Here is a 22,232-nt window from a genome sequence, read left to right on the forward strand (position 1 = left end):
CACGTCTACGACAATAATGGTATTATCACTGTGACAAGTACCATTCATCTGATAGAGACTGTAAAGCATGGATGCTTGCGATTCCTTCGCGGCTTACGTTTCACACAATCAACTGATCAAGGCCGCTAGTGTTGCTCCATAAGCTAAAGTTAGCCATCCCTGCTCCTGCCCTGCCAGTTGGCACCGTAGCCTGTATATAAAGATGGATGACACATCTCCTTACCCCCACTGTTCAGAAGTGAAGCTAAAATACGCCGGATGCTGGCGCTGCCATCTTGCTCTGGTGACATAATTTGGAGCAAAAGTTTGGTTTCTATGGTCTCTATGGTATCAAGTTTCCCGCCCATACAGCCATCCGACCAATCGCGAGCAGTGCCACTGAATGCGAGCCCACCGACTGGCTCATACAGTTGTCAATCATGTTGTAAAATCCCCAATTTACAGCATTTAATAGCTAATTAAAAACCAAAATTGTCAGAAAAAAAAACATGGATATACGTCAACATGCATATGGAGCCAGAGTGTGCGACACTTGTGTGTGCATTACTTTTATATTTTAAACATGCGGGGCTCCCATGCACAAATCAGCAATAACAATGTAATGTTAGCTAGCTAGGTAGTTAGCTACTGAGACATTGGCATACTACTAGCAATTTCTTTTGTTATACTTTCTTTAAAAAAAAGAGGACCATGGCTACTACAATGAAACGACATTAAACTAAAATAATACAATGGCTATTGCAATTTTTAAATTTTTTAAACAAAGAAAATACATACATTTGTATGTTTCCTTTGCTGCTTGTGCAGCCATCTTGCCGATGATTTCTCATAACACTCAAGCTGGAGGGAGCCTCTGAAAAAAACCTTCATCTGGAGAGCCATGTAACACTTCAGCCTCCCCCACTACCTAAAAAAGAATCTGGACACCCTACCCCCAGCAGGAACATGCAAAATGAAGGGGTACAGGCAAAGTGGTAGGGGCTGTATTGGGATTGGGCCTTAGAGAAGAGAAAAAAGACTTTCTGTCTTTCTTTGAGTGTAACATCTCTCTAACAGAGAAAACAAGACAGATCTCAGTCAGTTTGTTTCAATAAATCTAAACCAGCTGTCTAATGTCATGTAAAACATACAGACTGGATCTGTATCTGTAGATCATATCGCTGTGATTTTACTCCAACAAAGAGCTGCCAACAAGGCAGGGCTCTGACATCTACAGCATGAATCCCCTAAAGCGAGAGGAAACAACTACATTTGCCAGCATCAGAGATACACTTGCATTTATTGGATGACAAGCTTGTCATGCCTTAAGTTTGACACTAGTCGAGCTTTTCTCAAGTTCCTCGTCCTGGACTGACCGAGCTGAGTGAGAGGGACCTGAACCCAACAGCGTTCAGCTACAGCTCACTGCTGCTCTGTCAGTGTCTCTCCTCAATCACAGCTTGTCTGTCATTGCCAAAAAGCAATGCGGGGTTAGTGAAAGTAGGTCGTGGGTGAGCCGAGATATTAGATGCGTACTTGTATATGTGTATATGTGAATCTGTGAGCATGTAATAAAGTATTAACCAATGCCAAATGTGTGAATTTGTTTTTGTGTCTATGTCATGTGCATTTGTGTGTTTCTTTTTACTTGGGTGCATACTGTGCCTTCTCCCCCATGCATTATTTTGTGCATATGTGTATATACTTCTGTGTGTGTGTGTGTGTGTGTGTGTGTGTGTGTGTGTGTGTGTTTGTGTGGTGAGGTATTAGATTAATCTGCTGACAGGGATATTGCCTCTAAAGCCAGGCTCACTGCTCCAACATGCTAATGAAATGGGCAGGCCTCCACAGCAGGATCAGACACAGAGGTCAGCAGTGGAGAACGTTGTACTATTAAGGGACACACACACACACACATACTATACTGTATATAAACACAACTGAACGCATGAGTTCACCAGCACAGATGGACATAAAAGTGTGCACAGACACACACAGGCGAGTGGGGACATACACAAACAAGTACACTCAGAGACGCAATCAGTCAGTCCAGGACACACGCAGATAAATCCACACAGTTAGGGACAAACACACACTGGCACACAAACACACTGAGTCAGTCAGAGTTAAGGCAATCAACAGTAATCTGTCTACCAGGGCTACAGACCATCTGTAGTGGAAACCTAGCAACCAAAAATATTTTCATAACTTATGTGTGAGCAGGTTTGGAAAACACGTCCATCCATGCAACGCTGTTCCACGCTATTCCACCCTTTGTGTGACATTTGACACATGTGAATCAAGAAGTGAGGAGAATGAGTGATCTGTGTGTATGTGTGTGAGAGAAAGTGTGTGTGTGGATCGAGAGTCTGCTGAACTGGCTGCCCTGGTGTCCACAGCATTCCACAAACCTCAGCCACTGAACTGATCTTGACTAGTCAATAAGCAGGTCAAACAGCCTCAGCCAGGAATGGAAGCCCCAGAACGTGATTGGTCGGAGCAGAGGAGTGGTCTGATTGGTTGGATGAGGCAAGGGGCTTTATTCAGGCTCTAGGCTTGCTATATGACTACTACACTTCCACCCATGTCATCAGGGATCGTTGAACCATTCACGGATGTCATTGTATGAGTGTGTTGGTGTGTGTTTGCGGAGTGTATAGGGACATGGTGGGCATAGGGTTGAGGGCATTGCCATTTTGTTGGCAAATAACTTACAGATAGTGAGTACACAGCATACAATAAAAGTTTATGTGTCAGTAGACAAAGGCTTGGGATGACTGTTGTCAGACTGTCTAGTTTTCTTGTTAAATCTTTATAGTAGCACCTTTGTTCTCTGGATCCTGGTAGTGAGCAACCATGGTCTCAATTCTACTTTATTCACACAAGTAAACAAATTCGCTGGAAAAAATGTATAGAATGACTTATATGCTTGGCACATAAGAAAATAAACAAAGAAGCTGTTCAGTACCTGTAATTCAATGTGATTCGGTCCAGTTTATTCTATCTTTATCTTAAGAATAGAGACTATGGTTTGGTCTAGTTTAGTTGTACTAGTTATTTCATACTTGGTGGTTATGTTTTGTTTTGCGCTAAATTCTAAAAAAAAAAAAGTCTACAAAACACTTTAATTAAAGGGAAACAGATTTTACACATCAAAGTCAGTTTGTTTTCACAGGCAGAGTAGTACCTATCATGGTAAGTAGTTATATAATTTTATCTGTGTCTCTGGAGCAGCTTTGTAATAGGTGAAACAACCCTGAAGTTGTCACAGCAGCATCACTGGGTTGCATAGTATTGTATATTTTGGCTATGGAGACCAGGAGGTTACACACTGGGTTATGGAGTTTGAAAGATGTAGGAGATTACCAAGCAGGGAGGGTCCAATGACCCTACTGAGTTTATTATGGGAAGTGAAGGACGATAGAACCAACATTTTTGGGGCTACACTGAGGCACATTGTGGATTATGACAACTCGTGAAGTTTTGCATGTGGGTCTCTCTTTTGTCTTACCAGTCCTGTAAAAGTCACCTAAATTCAAATAAAAGGTCCATCCAAGGCCCAAAGTAAATTGAAAGCTGTTCTTAGTCCACTTTTAGTACATGTACATGCATGGTCTCTTTGTTTCCTCAACAGTCAGAATCACTATCAGTGCTTCTTTCATTAATTTATGCAAGTTTCAACATACTAATATGAAAGCTTTTTTTTTTTTTTGAATCTTTGCCTTAATATCTTCTTGACAAAAGATGCTATAGATGGCCAGAACTGGGACTGATTAGCTGGAAAACACGATGGGACCATAGCATAAAACCTTACCCTGTCCAAATTCAAAGTAGATGACAATATCATAGAAAATATACATTTTACACATTTCTAAGTGTCTGTCCAGGTGCTTTTCAAAAAATAGGGTAAAACAATGTACTACAACACAAAGCAACAAAGATGGTAATGTCTATGTAGAAGCTCACTGTGAACCTCAAATGATAAGAAAGACTTTTTTTCCAAAACAACAGTGGAGTTGTGTGTTTATTATTTACATAATTTATAGTAGTCTATAATGCCAAGAAAAACTTAAAAACTCCTCTGGAGGTCAGGATAGACATTGACTTCTAGACCAATAAGACACCAGGCCAAATGCTGGCTATTGATTTGCTCTGACACCTTAGAAATTGGAGCAGGCACTTCCTTCAACACAGGCCCTCACTGACTTTTGTCACCCATATGAGTATGGAAACACCTATTGGCTCAAGCAAGGTGTCAATCAAAAGGTCAGAGTTCAGCCACCATTTTGACAGCAAAAAGTCCCCATATTTACATGCAAACTGGAGATATTATGGATAATATGTAGAGAAATATGAACAGTTGAAACAATCAAATGGCACTTGGTGGATATCGATGGATGTAATAATGTATAAGGACTAAATATTTGGCTGGATTTAAGTCGTCTGGACCATTGGGAGTGTATGAGAACTGTATAAGCACCCTTTTTGTTGGTATATAATCTATCTGTGGATTATTATAACACTTCATTGGTGAGTTACAACTGCTTATTTGTTTGTTTGTATCTTAAAATGGTCAGCATCAATCAAACCACAAGGAGCCCAGCTTTTGAACAATAGTTCAAAAGAGTAAACCACTAACACAGCAAATGCAGCAATTGTTTACATACGTATCATACTCATTAAATAAAACCTCACAAGAGCCCGTGGACGGGTCATCAGATTGTTACATCAGGCATGCTTGTGAGCACAGGGACATCCCAAAATACATTTCTACCACCAGTTACATGCTATTCCCTTGATAAGAGTTCCTACACATTTTCCATTTCTTTTTCATTATGTAAATAAATGGTTTTACAATCCAACTGTTGATATGTATGTTACATTTTGTCTATGTATGCTAATATGTTGACAAAGTGTTTGCCAGAGGACTGTAGTGAGGCACTGCAGTTTAACATATTGAGTACATAACAATATATTATTGTTCCCCCATACTTTTAGTCTCTTTTATAAATAAAACAAAAAATGAGCTGAAATTTTTTAAATTATTTAAATTTCACTTTGTCTGTACAAAATTGTTTATTCATAAAGTCCATAGAAATGACAAAGAAAGCAGCCATAAACAACTTTGTTTGTTCATAAGAAAGTTCCACAGGACACTTTTAATAAACTTGTTTTGGAATTACTGTTAATTTAACATAATTCAGCTGTTAATAATCCAGCAGGTTTAATGGGTGTTCATATGAGATCGTGTGTGTAATTATTTAAAGTCACTCTGTAATTTATAATTCAAACAAAACTGACCACAAGTTTTTGCTTACAGGTTATTTTTTGACATGGATAGTTGTGTGAAATCGCTTGTGATGCCATCCTTAGATATATTTCTGGATACAAACTATTTCACACGAATATCCTGTATACAAAATTATATTCCTATAATATGGTGTTGGTGAAGGCCCAAATATATTTTGTATGTAAAATACAGTTTGAGCAATCTGTCATTACAAAGTGAGAAGCAGTGTTTGTCTTAAGTAAGATTAGTCTGAGGTTAGACTGCAAACCCAAGTCAACAACATTTGTCACTGATCCATATATCTGTTCAGTGACATGTCCTGACATGTTCTTTCGGCAGCTGTCAGACTGCTCAGACTGAATTCACAAGCCACATCCAATTACTATAGCAACACCACACATCCTCATCTCCTCCTGCTTTCATCCCCAAATCTCATAAATGTTGGCACTTCTCCAGCTATTTGCACTTATCCACAAAATCCATTTCTCGACACTTTCCTCATTCCTTTCATCTACATTCATATCTTGCCTCAACACATGGAGATATTGTCCATCCACACCATCGCCCCCCACTACTCCTGCACCAAAATATCTATGATCTGAATGAAAACAATGACTAAGTGCTAATAATCAACCCTACTCTAGTGATTACATTGTTGAATAAGACCTCCCTATTCAATGATATGAAGGCTAAGATGCACGTTAGATTACAGTGTAGGCTATGCATCTATGCTGTAGGTACAATGTTGATTCAACACACAGTATAAATGCTGTAGCCTGATGTGCACCTCCCCAGAAGTCTAACTACATGTCGCAGTGACTCAGACCTGTTTATTTTTGTAAGCTGAAAACCATTTCCCTTAATGGAAGCAAAGCTTTTATTTACTTTACTTAAAACAATAAATTGTGAAGACACGTTAGCATGTTGTATACGTGGGGAAACCGTGTCTAGCATAAATTGTTTATCAGTTAAAATCATGAGTTACAATGGAGCCTGATTTTGTAATGCTACTATTGTTAAATGTTGCTGTTGTTGATGGGTTTATAGGAGTAATGTTAGAGGAAAACTTTGCTAGATGCTAGGCTAATTTATGCAGTTTAAAATGCCAATAACGTAAGCATTTAGTATTTGTGGGAAAAACGTATTTGGCAAAAGGCAAGTGTATTTGTCTGTGGAGTTATAAAAGAGACAGCGGCATAAAAACCCAACTGCCACTAGTGTTTGGGAGGTGTAATTGTAGATTGACAGAGACACATCACAGCACAAGTATAAATGCTCACAATGGTATAGGCCATTTGGTTAGGCCACAGCGTAGTCTCTATGTAGAGCTTACCCACAACAATAAATCAGCCTTATAGCAGGGATACTCAACTTGCTTTGCCCATGGTCCACTTCTGCAAAAATAATTGGAGGCCAGGGGGCAGTTCACAAACAATCATTATCATTTTTTAGTATATATAATAAATCAATTACCTGTTTTCAACCTTTGGACATTTGCTGTCCTCACTAATCTTTGCCAAGAGGTAAATGAGAGCAGGGGCATTTCTAACATCTGAAGCATTTCAGGGCTTAGTCTGGACTTAGGGGGGTCCAGGGGATCCACCTGATTGACTTCTTTTTTTTTTTTTTTTTTAAACAAAGAAGCACCATTTGGATGTTGTTTTATGCACTCTAGCACCTTATTTATATTCAAAGTACAAAAAAGAGAAAAACAAATTGTGAATCAATTTATATTCATTGTGAATTAGAGAATGCTTGGCTGGCCACTTGGCACCCTACTGCAGGCCAGATTTGGCCCACGGGCCATAAATTGAGTGTCACTAGACTAAAGTAAACTAACCACACAGCACTGTCAATGCTTGACTGTAATCTGAGCCAGTGGGGTCCGAGGGCTGGAAAGGTGGGCCAATAAGTAATTAGAAAAGTGCTAGGTCAAGGTTTTGGCCAACCTCTCCAGAGCTGCACAGGCTGTCCTGTGTGTAACAAGAACTGAACAAAAGTAGAGAGCGCTGCAGGATGTTTCTCTTCTAAGCTTGCCAAAGTGCTGGTCCGATGCGACCGCTAAGTGTTTGAAATTCTGGCTCTGGCCCACAGGGCCAAAACTATCACTGGACATTGGCATGATTAAGTACCAGCCATACCCTCTGTTCATGCTGAGTAACCTTGGGTATCCGTATTTGGCCCAATCCCACTGATTGCTCCAACCACAGACTCCGTCCTGCTGCTCTACCATCCTTTCATTAAATAATTCTGACATCCACCCACCCATTGTAGCATCCTTAAATTAATTTCAGCATCGATCCACCTAACAAATGTCTATCTGTCCATTTATCCATCTGTCTACTGGTTATGTTGACATCATTCACATGTTACTCACCAGGCAGTCTGTTCATGTTGACTCCCTGGGCAGACAGGCCAATGCCCATGTACCTGCACACAACAAGAGAAGAAAATGTCAAACTGCAGTAGATTCTACATAATACATAGCATGCCCCCACACTGAAACATATCTGCATTAACATTCAGGTGTTTTCTCAGGTTAACTTTGAAAAATATTCAGATGATATTTTGATGAGTGTCAGGCAGAGGTAACTTTGAACATACTGTCTTTGATCTCCTTTCATATCCTAAATGTGTGGACTAGTTATGGCAGAGGGAGCTACCTCAAAGGGAGAGTCGTAACATCAAAAGTGACTGCTAGAGTTGAAGCTCAGGGGTCAACAGTGACATCATAAGTCCGTCACACAAGCACAAGCGTGCCTGTATCATTTTCACGTAAAACCTTTTTGCTCAATTGAACGAGTCATCAATATTGTCATTTGAAAGCGTTTGGCATAGTCTCAGCTCTCTTTGGCACATGCTGATGTCATCACTCAACTCCCAGCAATAAATTGTTTCTTGTCGAAGCCAAACGGATGGCCTACTTTACAGGTTTTCCTCAATGACACTGAGGATGCATGAGGAGGAAAAGACTCATGTCATATCAGACAAATGGAAGATGCCTTTAAGGAAGTTGTCAAATAAGCTGAACTAGGGGTAGGACAAGAACGATGACGCAGAATAACAGGAAGAGGTCAATATCACTTCAGCAAATGTTTGTCTAGGGAAGATTTTATTATTCAGTCTGCTATTATAAATAAAGGCAAATAGTCTACTGCCATGCTAGCAGCACTGTGAGGCTGTACTCTGGCACAGCCATGCTTTGAGCTTATTACTAATATCAGCAGAACATTTTCAATTTTGAACTGATGATGCCACTAAATGACAAGTTGAAGGACAACCACAGTTAGTATGATTCACCCTTACGCTGACATGAATGTATGTCCCACATTCCACTGCAATCCAACCAACAGTTGTGGAGGCATTTCACTAAAAAACAAATATTTATTCGCAAAAAGAAATCGCTAGGGATCACTAAAGATGGCTTAATCCTCTGCGGACCATGAATGTCTTGACTAAATTTTGAGCCAGTCTATCTATAATATGTTAAGATATTTCACTGGATTAGGGAAATTTTGACATGCTGTTGGCACTAAAGGAAAGTCAGGGAATTACCAAAGTCAGTGAGCTTTATCCTCTGGGCCAAGTTGTTTAAAAAAAAAAAAATCTAGATCAGAAAAATGCAAATTTGGAAATCCCATGTTTTGCTACCTAGGATCAGCTAATTTATCATACTTTTTTTTTTGCCGTTTTTTTAAAACAACATTGGATTGGATCACCCTGATCCAGATACAAACTTCAAGATTATTAAATATGGATAACCAGTGCTCTAAATGGGACTACATATCATAATGTAGGCAGTCTACCAACAAACACACTGCAGTAACCAACTACTTTCATGGGTGCAACCAAAGAAAATGAAAAGAAATGCAGATCCTCTGGTTTGTAACGGAAAATAACTTTTTTAAATGATATTGACAGCTTTACGGGGGACTATTTTATGGGGACGACATCCTTATTTTTTTTACTTTACTGTACTTAAAGGCTGAATAGATAGCTTAATATTTACTTTATCTACTTTATCAAATAGGATGTTAAACAAATCTAGTGCAAAACATAAACACCCTGAACGCTGATTTCCTGATTTTTGAATCAATGGTATCCCAATCCTACTAAAAAGTTTTAGATCAAAACTAAGACTGAATTACATGATTTAATCTGATTTTAGAATCCTTTTTTCCAAACAACCCATTTCTAGATTTGATCCAATCAAACAGCCAAAATCTGATCAGATTACTTCTGAACAGCTGGGCCCTTAAGACCATGAATGCTTTTCCAAAATTCCACAATCCAGTGTAATATTTGTGCGTTTCTTCAGTTTGGAAAAAAGTATTAGACTTATCACTGTCTGTGACTGATAATGTTTTTCTTCCCTGTTACAAAACCAAACTCAAACGCTGAAAGTGGTATGGCCTGTTGTGTGTAGCCTAAGATGTGTCATCTTAGTTTTCACAGATAAACAGAGTTTGGCTTCCCCTGCCCTTCCACCATTGAATAATAATTCTTCAGGAAGTGCAGTTAGTCACAGTGTGGGGTCCACGTAAACTCTGACAGCTTGATGGACAATCACACAGGGTCGGAGCTTGGCAAAGGATTGGTTACAGTTCTGATGATGTAATTTACATGCCAATCTGTCCCTATGACAAGGCTTATGTTAGTCAAAATAAAACATCTCAAAGTACTATTTGAACATAAAATGGTAATTCATATGGGCAATATGCCATGGCCAAACATTAAATTGAAGCCAAAAAGGGTTTACTATGTTTTGTTGGGCTAAAACAAGTATCAGACAAAAGAGGTGGCAGCAGAAACTAAACTTTACCAAAGAGAAATGTAGTGAAAAGTAATGTCTAGTGGGAAAGTGTAACTTGGATTAAACTGTTGTGAAGGGACATTAAATCACTCACAGTTGATAAAAAGCACTAATTGCCAAGCCTGTTGAAAATATCATCCAGACTTGTATGTAGCCATGACAGCAGACAATGTTTCAAATATAGATGTTGGTGCAAAGAAGCCGCTTATTCTAAAATGTGAATGCTTCAAGCACATCTTCAACCCGACAGCACAGAGGATCTATACAATTAGTTTGGCATCAAGGTGGGCACCCAAGATTATTGTCACCAATTCAGTATCTGACCAAATGTGACCTTTTGGATATAAAATGTCATCACTTAATAATTTTATTATATTCAACCTTAGTCATGATTAGCATTTGTATTCTTGACTTATGTCCAAAAACGTGTTTTGTGAGGTCACAGTGACTTTGACCTTTGACCACCAAATTCTTATCAGTTCATCCCTGAGTTCAAGTGGACGTTTGTGCCAAATTTAAGGAAATTCCCTCAAGTGGTTCTTGTGATACCGGGCAAACAAGAATAGGACTTACAGTACATTAGTACATATGGACATACGTATGGACGGATGGACAACCTGAAAACATAAAGCCTTCAATGACTGCTGTCACCTGGGCAAAGTGATGAGACTTCAAATTTTAGTTTGATTTTTCCTTCACGCTGTTGATTAAGCCTGAAAACTGAGGCTATTGCATTGACAGTTGTGTTTTTTGAGTCAGAGTTCAATAGTCAATATCACACTTTGGTTTATTTTGGTTTAATTATACAGCCAAGTTCCTTACTTAGAAATAAACATGCAGTGCATGTTATTGTAGTGGCATGTTGTGGCATTACTCATGCAGTATTTCTTGACATACCACTTCTATCTACACTGTTAGAATGAAAGGAATGTCCATTCAAAAGTGTTTGTGATGCAATATGTGTCATTATTTCATGCTGCAACTCAAATTCAAATTCAAGATGCCATTAAATCCTGCCTGTGGTCCAGTGAACCAGACAATCGCTCCATACAAACACACTGGCACTGTATGGTGTTTCAAGTCAAGCAGCTAAGTTGATTTGGAAGGCTAGCCCATTTATAGCTACACATACAGACACTCCCACATTGCAGTCGTCTTTCACACCACTGTTTTGTTCTGTTCGCTGAGCTGCTTAACTGGAACTGGGGAGTGTTAACAGTGTATTATGCAACCTGAGACTTTTATTGGGGAGGATGGAGGAGAGTTTCAGTTACAATGCAGAGGAGCCTACAGGTCAAAAAGTGAGTTTTGAAAGCCAGGAATCTAAGCACCTATAGCAAAGAAATTGCAGAGTCGCTGCACAACGGATGCTTTAGCTAAGGGGCAGTAATATGCCGTACTGTAAAACTGAATTCATTTTTAAGGTAATTCAGTTACTTCAGGCACAGTGCATGATGTCACCTATTCTGGCTGCTATTATGGAGCAAACAATGTCTGGATTGGTTTAATCACAGGGGAAAAATTCAGTTAGTACTGAGTGTACTATGGGCAACATACAGTACAGCCCCATGATACAGGTAATAAAATTTCTCTGATACTGCTTTAAAAATACATCAACCAGAACCACTAAAACACAGTTAAAAAAGGTTATTCTGTATTGCATTTCTTTTAGATGTTCTTTTTGTCTTTGTGTCTGGAAATAACTGGGCCAAATGTCACATTGAGATCATTCTGGTGCAGCTAAGATGAATCTTTTGATTTTTCAGCTACATAGAACCTCGACAGTCAGGTCTTATTCCTCACATTTGACAAGCCAGGGCATGTTTCTTAATCACTTTTGGGTTGAAACATCCCTATTGTCACTGACACAGCAGATGGGTTTAAATGTCTAGCACTGTTGATGCAACTCCCTCTGTCATGACACTAAAGCATTTGGAGAACAGGACAGCTGATACAGATATTGGCAACAAGACTGAGACCACTCTGATAAAGGTCGTGAGTGACATATTTGGAGACACTGTTGCATTTGGCAAAGAACATGGAACAGTGATATCAAGATTGCTGTTTTTATGCAGACCCAAGGTGAGGGAAATGCTGCTGAAGCAAGTTCACAAATTCACAAGCCATCACTGTGGCCCAGGGATGTCTGACCTTTCTGTCCTCTTTGGCTGAACTGTAACATTAGCCTGTTCAGTGGTGCTAGGTGAGCTAGCAGTAGATGCATGCTTCCTTCTGTGCGGTGATACAGTTGACAGGTATAGTTCCGTAGAAAGAAAATAGTTCCTGCACGAAACTGCTCACAACAAGGTCTGTGGATTATCTTGAGTAACTTGGTCATGAGACATTGCTGTTGAGTTTTTCAAAGAAATTTGTTTGGTACTTTGAGCACCACAAGCTGAGTGCCATCTAGTACCATCATATTTGAGAGAAGGCAGACATCTCTAAGACCGATATCTCCAACACTCAGCAGCTCACACCAAAACAATCTAGATTGTTAAATAGCACTACAGGTAAGAGGAAAAATACGATTTTTAAATTTTGGGGTGAACTACACCTTTAAAATTCATTTCAAAGCCCAGCTGAGGCCTACATGAAGGAGGGGTTTGTTTTTAACGTACTCTGCTGTTAGGTAAACATGGGCAAAGACATTATCGTTCATCCTTTACAAACTGAATTTCTTTACTAAATGTCACAGCAATCCTGTCAATAATTATTAAGACTGACCAACTACCCTGCATCGCTGTCCCTTAAGCCACTAGTACTGAATCAGTTTAACTCATTACCAGTTATAGCTTTTTGATAATGACTTACTGTTTGTTGCTAACAGCTAGAATTCCCATATAGACACATACACATAAATGACAAAACATATTTGCACTGTTAATCGTGGTTGGCACTTTTGTTTATATCTAGCAATGTCCATTTGGGCAGAACAAGTTGATTTCTCATCAGATTGGCTCCTCGGTTCATATTCTTAGAAAACAGCCAATGCAAGACAGGAATCCATGGACCTGAGCATGAAACTGAGACTCTAAAGTCGTCATTGCTCCAATCAATTTGATTTGAAGAACTATTTTTTTGTTTTGTTTGGGCACAGTGAAAATAAGTGTAACAATGACCTGGAAAAAGTTCTTGCACATCAACAGAACACATGTAATAAAGCTTCAATAGAGCTGTATCTATCTGCTTACCCGTCTCGACCTTTGCTGACAATCTTGACTTCAAAGTAGTAGATCCCACAGGCAGCAGGGATCGGGTGTGTGGCTCGCACTGATGCTGCATCCTTGTGGTTCTTACCATGGCCTGCAAGAGGAGAAATACAAGGTGTTCATGAACAATATGGTAACTTCATTTCATGTACGGATTTAGTCTTCTGGAAAGTGCTTTGTCAAGGTTTGTTGTGGCATTGAGTCTCACTGACAAGAACTAAACCAACAGTTTACAAAGAGACATTAGCCTGTTGCTTCTGATTCTCTTTCACTAGCAAAATGGAGCTTTAGAATGACATTGGGCTGTGTTTGATTGCTGATTTTCTACCAAAGCTTGCACAGCAGACGAACAGTTTCACCAACATGTTTGGTTATTGGCTAAGTTTAATTCCCAAACCAGCAGAGGGACAGCTGTAAAAATCCTGCATTTGTGTGCTCAACTGCCTTTGTTTACACCAACTGGGTGTTGAGCATCTTTAAAATTGTAGTGTCTAGTGTCTAGCAGATCTAACTGCAGATTTACACTTTCAGACTCATTCTCTGTTGTAGCAGTGGAACATTTAGAAGTGTAAGCTGGTGTAATATCTATCTATCTTCTAAAGTAGAATTACTACTTTGTGGTTGCATGCCTCTGCAAACCCATCGAGTTGCAGTTACAGTTTACATCCATGTCTGTGAAAAGATTCATGCTTCACACTCATCTTCCTCCCTGACAGCACAGAATCAGCAAAGTTTCAAGGTGGACACCCATAATGAGTGTCACCAGTTCAGTATCTGACCAAATGTTTTCCCTTCTGTTCCTGAGATGTGACGTTGAGTAATGGCCAGAAAAGTGTTTTTTCAGAAAATTATGTCACAGTGAAGTTGACCTTTGAGATATAAATATCATCACTTCATCATTTTATCCTTTTATACATTTCTGTGAAATTTCGTCATTAATTAGCTCATGAATTCTTGAGTTATAGCCAAAAACATGTTTTGTGAGGTCACAGTGACCGCTGACGATCGGATTCTAATCAGTTCATTCTTGAGTCTAAGAGGAGGTTTGTGCCAAATTTGCTGAAACTCCATCAAGATGTTCTTGAGGTATGGCGTTCATGAAAATTAGACAGACACAAGGTCACAGTGACCTTGACCTCTATTCAGTCTAATCGGTAATCATTGAGTCCAAGTAAACTTTTGTGCCAAATTTGAAAAAAAAGTCCATTAAGGTGTTCTTGAGATATCACTTTCACAAGAATGACACAAACAAGGTCATATTGACCTTGACCTTTGACCTATGACCGCCAAAATCAAATCAGTTTATTGTTGAGTCCAAGTGGACATTTGTGCCAACTTTTAAGAAATTCCCTCTAGGCATTCTTGAGATACCGTGTTCATGAGAATGGGGTGGATGGATGGAAGGACAACTGGCTATCACCAGCACAGAGGCCTAAAAATAAACCATATCCTGATTTGTTTTGTTACATTGGCATTTTATGCCTTTTTCACATTTGAAAACTCTTATGTGCCATGAACTTAACCTATAAACAAATAACATGATACAAATTCGGTGTGGCTTTTGGCTTTCTACTGATTCACACATCTGAGTATGGCAACAAATAGCAGATCTAGGTTTGGTAAATCTGATCTCATTGTAAAGTTAGGGCCAAAGAAAACACAGCCAACCAGCTGACCAGAGCCTGACTACCCACACTACAAGCCAAAGTATAGCACTGCTGGCGATCACTTGTCAGCCGTGTGACAGTATTCTGTTAGGGCCATGACTTTTACTGAACTACTGTGCTTTCACAAGCTTTTGTTTCTTATCCCCGGGCCTATGTTTGACGAACAAGCTCCTCTTTGTCATACTTCACTTTCAAGGATGTCTTATCAAATCCACATATCACAGCCTACATCACATCTAACAATATGACTTGATGCACTAGGACCTGATCAGTCATGCACAGAGTAAGCTAGGACTGATTTTCTCCCAGTAATGCAGACTTCTATTAACGTGACTTTTCTATAATGAGATTATATATGACATCATCTTCTCTTTTTTTGTCTCTGTGTGTAAAGATAATAGACTTTATATACAGTCACTGGTACAGATCTGAGTAAAAAGGTCAAAGGGCTCATGCATTGTCTCTGGACCAATTAGACTGAGGCACAACAGTCATTACTGTCTGTTATTCTATATTCAGATGGCTGCTTATGCAATCCCTCAGGTCATGAGAGAGAGAAAGAGAGAGAATAAGAGAGACTACCATGTTCAATAGTGTGTTGTATAACTGCAGTAAACATGTGCATCCCATTCTGTTACATGTAATCACACCATTGACTGAGTTCATCTGTCCTGATAAAGTCATTGTGAGCTCTGTGTGTGTTTGTATGTGCATGCATGAAATGTAGATAGGCTGTAACCTTAAACGAAGCAGCTGGCTGTCAGCAGACACCTTGAGGCCGTTGCTGTGTGTGTGAGTGTGTGTGAGAGAGAGAGAGAGAGAGAGAGAGAGAGAGAGAGAGAGAGAGAGAGAGAGAGAGAGAGAGAATGGAATTTCCAGCTACTAACACACAGCCAGCTAGAAACATGCAAAGACATACAGTAATGATCAAATACGCTAGTTGACTGAATCTGAGCTCAGTGTTGTGGTCTATATTTAACTATGACATACTTCTGCTTTTTTTTTTTTTTTTTATGTAACATTTACGCTTGTGGTGATTTTCTTGCTCATGCAGTCATCACCATACTGTGTGCAGACAATGTTTACAGGAGATGAATGTCATGCAATAATTCCCTAAAACTGTTACCACCATTATCATGATATTAACATGAACTACATTATAATTTGCAGAACATTATTAGTATATAAAAATAAACACACATTTGTGCATCAGTGTCATCAAGTAAAAAGCCCTAGGAAAAACCAAAGAGTTTTGTAGACTGATTTACCAGTCTATATAAATGTCAATTTCAGATATCTGTTTAAAAAACTGACATGTTATTAATATATTTTCACATGTAGAAATTACACTTTGACAAGTCAAAACAGATTTAGATAACTTTAATTTAATTACAGATAAGGCTAATTTTCCATTTTAGGCATCAACAATTGTATTTATGTCATGTCCAACATATAAACAAACCATTTCAAATATGTGGTCATTATAACACTGAAGTACCACAAAGCCATTGGTCAACTTTTTAAATAGGCAATGTCTACCTGAAAATGACTAAGTTCATTTCAGATATGCACATATGTCATTTAAGATATCTGCAAGAACATTTTGACTCGTAAAAATTACAGGACAATGAATGTCGACATAATGTCGAATATAACACGTCAAAATTGAATTATAGACATCTGAAATTGAGTTTCAATAGAAGTCAATGGTAAAAGTCTACTAGTTGTAATAAAGTTACAGATATCTAAAAAGCGCATTTACACTAGTAAATAAAGAAAACTAAAACAAATAAAAAAAACATTCTGACATTCATTCTAGGGAGAAATGATCATTGATTAGAACTGCAACTAGCCAAAATGAAATTATGTAAATTTCGGCTTGGATTTGTAACATGTCAAAATTGAATTATAGAGATCTGTAAGTGAATTTGAATAGAAGTCAGTGTTAAAGGTCAAGTAGTTGTAATTAATTTACAGATGAACATTTCCACTGATAAGAATTGATGATATAAAGAATTAAAATTTTGACTACAGAAAAATGAATTGTACGTAACTGCTACTAGCTGAAATTACATTATGGATATTTGGTTTGGAACTAAATCTTGTCAAAAAGCAATTGCTGGTGTCTACAGTTGCTATTACCGCTACTGATTGAATGTTAAAGGGCCTTGCCATAATAAAACTGAATTCTGCCTATTCTACAACTCAACATATGTTTTCCATGTGACCAGCACGCCTGTGCGTGTGTGTGTGTGATTGTCTGGTCCAATGGTTGCAGCAACATTCATGGCATCTATTTTTAGCTGCTCTTCATGAGTCGTCAGTAGGCCAACAGGTCTCTTTACAGCTGCACAGATGGGTAGGAGAAATGGCTACTACTTTTAACAACACCTACCACCCCCTAAGTGAAAGCCTATGTTAATTTTAATCTTTGCATTTATAAAAGAATAAGCCACAACTGTAAAGTCCTGTAGGATTTTTCACATTGTCAGGTGATTAGAAGAAATAATCTGAGGGTATTCTAGAGACATATACCACCAACTACAAAAATATGCTACTACACCAGAACTCACAAACTTTCTCTTTTTACAAACAGTACACTAAAGTATACTTCTGAAAACATCTGAGATGAGAAATAGGCAATGCAGTAACAGAATCTTGATTCATATTTGATCAGCTCTGCCTACTTTTGACAGTTTGACCGCAGTTCATGAGCAGTGATTGACAGCTGCGTTAGAGACTCCTCAGCTATGATTGGTTGTTTTTGTTCACATGCAGTAACGCGTGCAGAAGCGTGAAAAGGTTATAGCATGGGCAGAGGAATATGATTTTTTTCCCTCCACATATTATCTGTCTCATTTAATGTTGTGGATATAGTGACAGTTTAAGCAAATATGACGAAAGGGTGTTTTTTGTTTTTTTATATAAAAGTCACCAACAACAGCTTTGAAGACAGTAAAAAAAAACGTGAAATAAAAAGTCCTACACCCATGGCCCAACTGTACAACATTTTTTAGCGTTGCTGACGTAACGTTATCACTGCAAAGTGCTGTCCTGTTTGGGATTATATCATATTGGAGCCAACCTCCCGCACTCAAGCCCATACCAGGTGACACAGTCAGTTAAGTCTGTGAGGGTTCAGGGCTCAGGCCATCAAACCTCCCCACCAGAGGTCAAGGGTCAAAGAATAATGTCCTGTTCTTACCACACAGCATTGTAAGGCCTTAACTGCTTACTGAGAAACCAGAAATCCCCTCCAGGTTCTAGCCTTGACCACAAGCAGGGGAGAAAATGCAAAATCTATCAGTTCAATAACAGTACAATAAAGGCCTCAGTGCAACATTGTCCTCTGCCTCTTCCTGTCAGCAGCAGCAGAGGAGTGATTAGCACTATGTGACCATGGAAGAAGAGAGTCAGTACAAGACACATTCATAATGTCTACAAGTACATTGCAATCAGTACAAAATGTACAAACACTCATTTGACTTGATGAAAAGACTCACTGCCATGCAAATAAAAGTCTTGCTTATTTTTTCACCTGACCCCCTTCTTAACAGACAGATCTTGTCCTGCACACACAGTCCTTGCATGTAAGAAGCAAGCAAACTCTAGCTTAAGTTCTCAAAAGACAACAGCCCTTTGTTTTGGATGCCATGCTTGATTATTACATACATTGTTAGACTTATTAAAGAAACGCTGACTGACTACATAGTCTAAACAACTCTCACCAAACCCAACTCCCAACGTGGGAAGCTCTTCTGAGCACACAAGCTCAAACAAGCCAATGGTAAACCATCTTTTTAGTATGAATGTTACTGGTGGCTGGTATAGACGGTCAAACATTTTCTTTTGCAAAGAAAGATTATTTTAACAGAAAGGCATGATGGCCAAAAATATGTAAAGAAGTTGGAATAATGCTAAAAAACTTAGACCCTACACACCCATGGAACATTTACACAGGTGTTTTCACTTTTGATCCCTGATTCGACCTCTCCACATGACTATGACGGCATGTACAAACTGCATGATTGTTATTTTCTTTACTCCTATTGGTTTTGTTGCAGCAGGAAGATTTACACCTTTAAAATTCTAAGTTAACAAACTGAAAATGCATCTTGGGTGATCAGATCACAAATGGACAACTTTAAGTACAGGTGTTCTCAACGTGTCTTGAGATCCGATAGCTCAGACCCCATTCAGAGGTGATCTGGGCCATATATGGCCACATTCTTTCAGCAGTGCGTACACTAATGTGTCCTTTTGGGCCACATTGAAGGACTGCTGCTCATTCTGCTGAGATCCCTATTTCTCCAGCTCCGTGCCAGAGAAGCAAACTTTCTGTTGCTACCCTTACACAATCTAGACAGACGCAGCGCTGAAGAAGCCTCCGCCTGGAAAACAGTTTAAAGCTGCCCAGCTAGCACAAGCTAACACAGCAGCTGCTGTCCTAACAAACTCAAACCTACACCAAAATGTCTCTACTCCATCATTAAATGCAATAATAGGTAATGTTAGCAGTGTGATGCTAACAGTATGCCCTGACACTGTGTGTGTAGGCAGACGCTCATTAGACTCACAAGTCAGTCCTTAGACGCTTTGCTTAACTAAAGACTGATGTCTTTCTCTCTGATTTTGTGTTTAGATGGGCGGATACAATTTCAGAGTTTAAAAAAACTCCCTATGTTGTAGAACCAATAGTAAATCCGCAGGGCGGTCCTTCGGTGACTCGCTGAACTCTTGTGCTCGTAAACATCTACTGCGTTAAAGTTTAAAACAACGTCGCTGTAAGTCCTTCATTTCCACAGTCTCATGGACTGAGCACGTTTGATAAAACGGAGTTAAATCTCTCGGCATCCATTTTCAAGCTCGGACGAGAAAAGGGGGAGCACACATTTCCGGGAGGGCGTGTCCTTTTAAAAAATGCAAGAGGTGTTGCTTTGTTGCCGGCCGTTTTCTCCAGTGTGTTAAACACACTTTAGAAAGAAGTGTCTCCAGACTATCGGAAGGCGGAGATCTCTGATTGTCTGGTGGCGAGACTAGACGCTCATCAACTGTCCCCAGAGCGGAGCTTGCACTCCTTCAGCAATAGTCTCCTAATGATGGTGAATGAAAAGGTGTATGTGTTTATTTGCATTTAGAGCAGGGGAGTGAGATCTGATCACAAATAGTCACTTGAGATGCCTGTGGAGATGCATTCTAATACCAGGTGTGAACAGACAGACTTAGAGCTGTCCTCTTGAGATCAGATCACCAAGAGACATGTTAATATCAGGTGTAAACAGGCTCTTTTATTGACCGAATCACTCTAACATTGTGCTAATAGCAATCACTTCAGGGAAGACAACTGGCAATTGATTTGAAATGCAGAGATATGTTAAATCAGCAAACTTGTTTCCTTCTGTTGTCAATTTCAGCCATAACTGTAACATTTAAAGATATATAGTTAGACACTGTGGTCCAACCTATCTGACATTTCTTGCTTATTTTATGTACTTTGTTGCTTTGCTAGTGTCGTTGATTAACCCACTCTCCTAGAATGTAAGTTAAACAATATTCTTCTGTGGACATTTTCTACCCAGAAGTTATTGTCATCAAACATTGTGATTCAATCTATAGACCATTTCATTGCTATTCTTTTGGTAGGGCATCAGCTTTGATTCCTGTGTACTTCCTGTCAACTACTGCATTAACAAACTTCCCAACAGGGAAAACAAAAGGGGCCAACTGACCCTTTGCTAAGCCCCTCCTACTTGTGACGGCAGTGTACAGATGAACAGTGTTTGGCTTCCCCTGTGCCACCAGCACCTGAACCTCCTCCGCTGGTGGACAGGCTGGGAGCTCTGGGTGAAGCCAAACACCGTTGATCTGGACACAGTACGATAACACACAGCTGGTTGAATATCAGCAAAGTTTCTCTGCTTCCCTTCACTGGTTCCTGTAGAGCAGGCTAGGTAGCAGGTGTTGTAGTCATTAAAAAGCAAAAGTAGCATGTGTATACATTCAGTAGGTAGCTAGTTAGCTAGCTCGCTAACCCTAAACTTTTCAGCATTTTATTTGGTTTTGGAACGGTGAAGAAACGTATATATCCTTCCAACCTCTTAACGTAATGAATATCATTAATACACATGCCCTAGGCACAGCATTTAGCTCCAAATCCACAAAAGCAGCCTGCAAATGAACAAAATCTGAAACAACTGCACAAGAGTCTATAAAGCAGAGCTGTGTAGCTGTTGGACCCTTGTCAGGGCTGGCCACTGCAACACTATGATTGGCCAATCTGCCCTCAAGGGACAGAACCTGGAGAAGAGTTCATTCTAATGTTTCTGTTGTTTAGTTCGAAACGGTTTATAGCACTTTAACCAAGCAGCAACCTCCAGAGGTGGAAAATGAAGCCAATGTGGAAATGCCAAAAAACTGTAATTTCTTCTAATGGCCACTTGAGGGTGGCTTCTAAAGCCAGTTACTCCTTATAGACCCTCAGCTCAGCCTGGGAAAAACAAGGTTTTGGTCTCTATAGCCATTTTCCCTATTCATGACAACTGCGAGGGGGGTGATTCTTTAGACACCTCACTTTAAACTTCATCAAGGCTTAAAGTTACACATAACTGAGGACGTGGTCACTTTGAGTAAAGGGCTAAGCTGTGGTCTGCTAAGTGTCACGACAGTCTATGAGTCAGATCTGCCCTCGCTCCTCCACACCTCCACCTGCTTGTCCAAATATGGCTTGTCTGGCTCCAAAACAAAAACAAAAATCAAGATGGCAACATCCAAAATGCCCAACACGAGGCTTCAGAACAGGAGTCCAGTACCAATAGGTGATGTCACGGTGGCTGTATCCATAATTTTTATACAGTCTATGGCTTTTACCAAAAGTGTTCTGTCATGTGCCGCAAACCCCAGCATGCACCCATGGTGGTGGAGTTACCTTTCAAGGTGCTGGCCACTTGGCTGAGAGCAATCAGGGTTCGAGGTTTTGATCAAGAATACATCCAAATGTGAATGGTCGGATCCGAGAATTGAACCATCCAGTCTGTGATTAATATACAATCCACTCCTGACCCAACACCTTCTGTATTAGTACATGGAGTTTAGTGGAGTTTAGATACTTAACAAACTTAAACCTGAACAGAAGTCTAATAAACCAGCATCACTGAACACATCTGGGTGAATGTATGAGGCCTTTTAAAACAGTGAACTACCTTAACTACTCTCTTAAAATGTTGAAAGCTTGTCCTAAAAAACTCTCTACTGCCTTATTGGGAATCAAAAGAATG

General features: G+C 39.5%; 1 protein-coding gene across 1 annotated transcript in view; it reads right to left on the minus strand.

Moving 5' to 3' along the window:
• Positions 1–22,232, minus strand: part of ranbp10 (RAN binding protein 10) — a 48,535-nt gene that overhangs the window by 21,075 nt on the left and 5,228 nt on the right. The window contains exons 2-3 of the mRNA XM_049575000.1: positions 13,274–13,385; positions 7,647–7,699 (exon numbers count right to left, since the gene is read on the minus strand). Of these exons, the coding sequence (XP_049430957.1) occupies positions 7,647–7,699; positions 13,274–13,385 (165 nt within the window). The remainder of the gene's footprint in view (positions 1–7,646; positions 7,700–13,273; positions 13,386–22,232) is intronic.

The sequence above is a fragment of the Epinephelus fuscoguttatus genome, linkage group LG4 (assembly GCF_011397635.1).
Source record: "Epinephelus fuscoguttatus linkage group LG4, E.fuscoguttatus.final_Chr_v1".
NCBI classification, from domain to species: Eukaryota; Metazoa; Chordata; class Actinopteri; order Perciformes; family Serranidae; genus Epinephelus; species Epinephelus fuscoguttatus.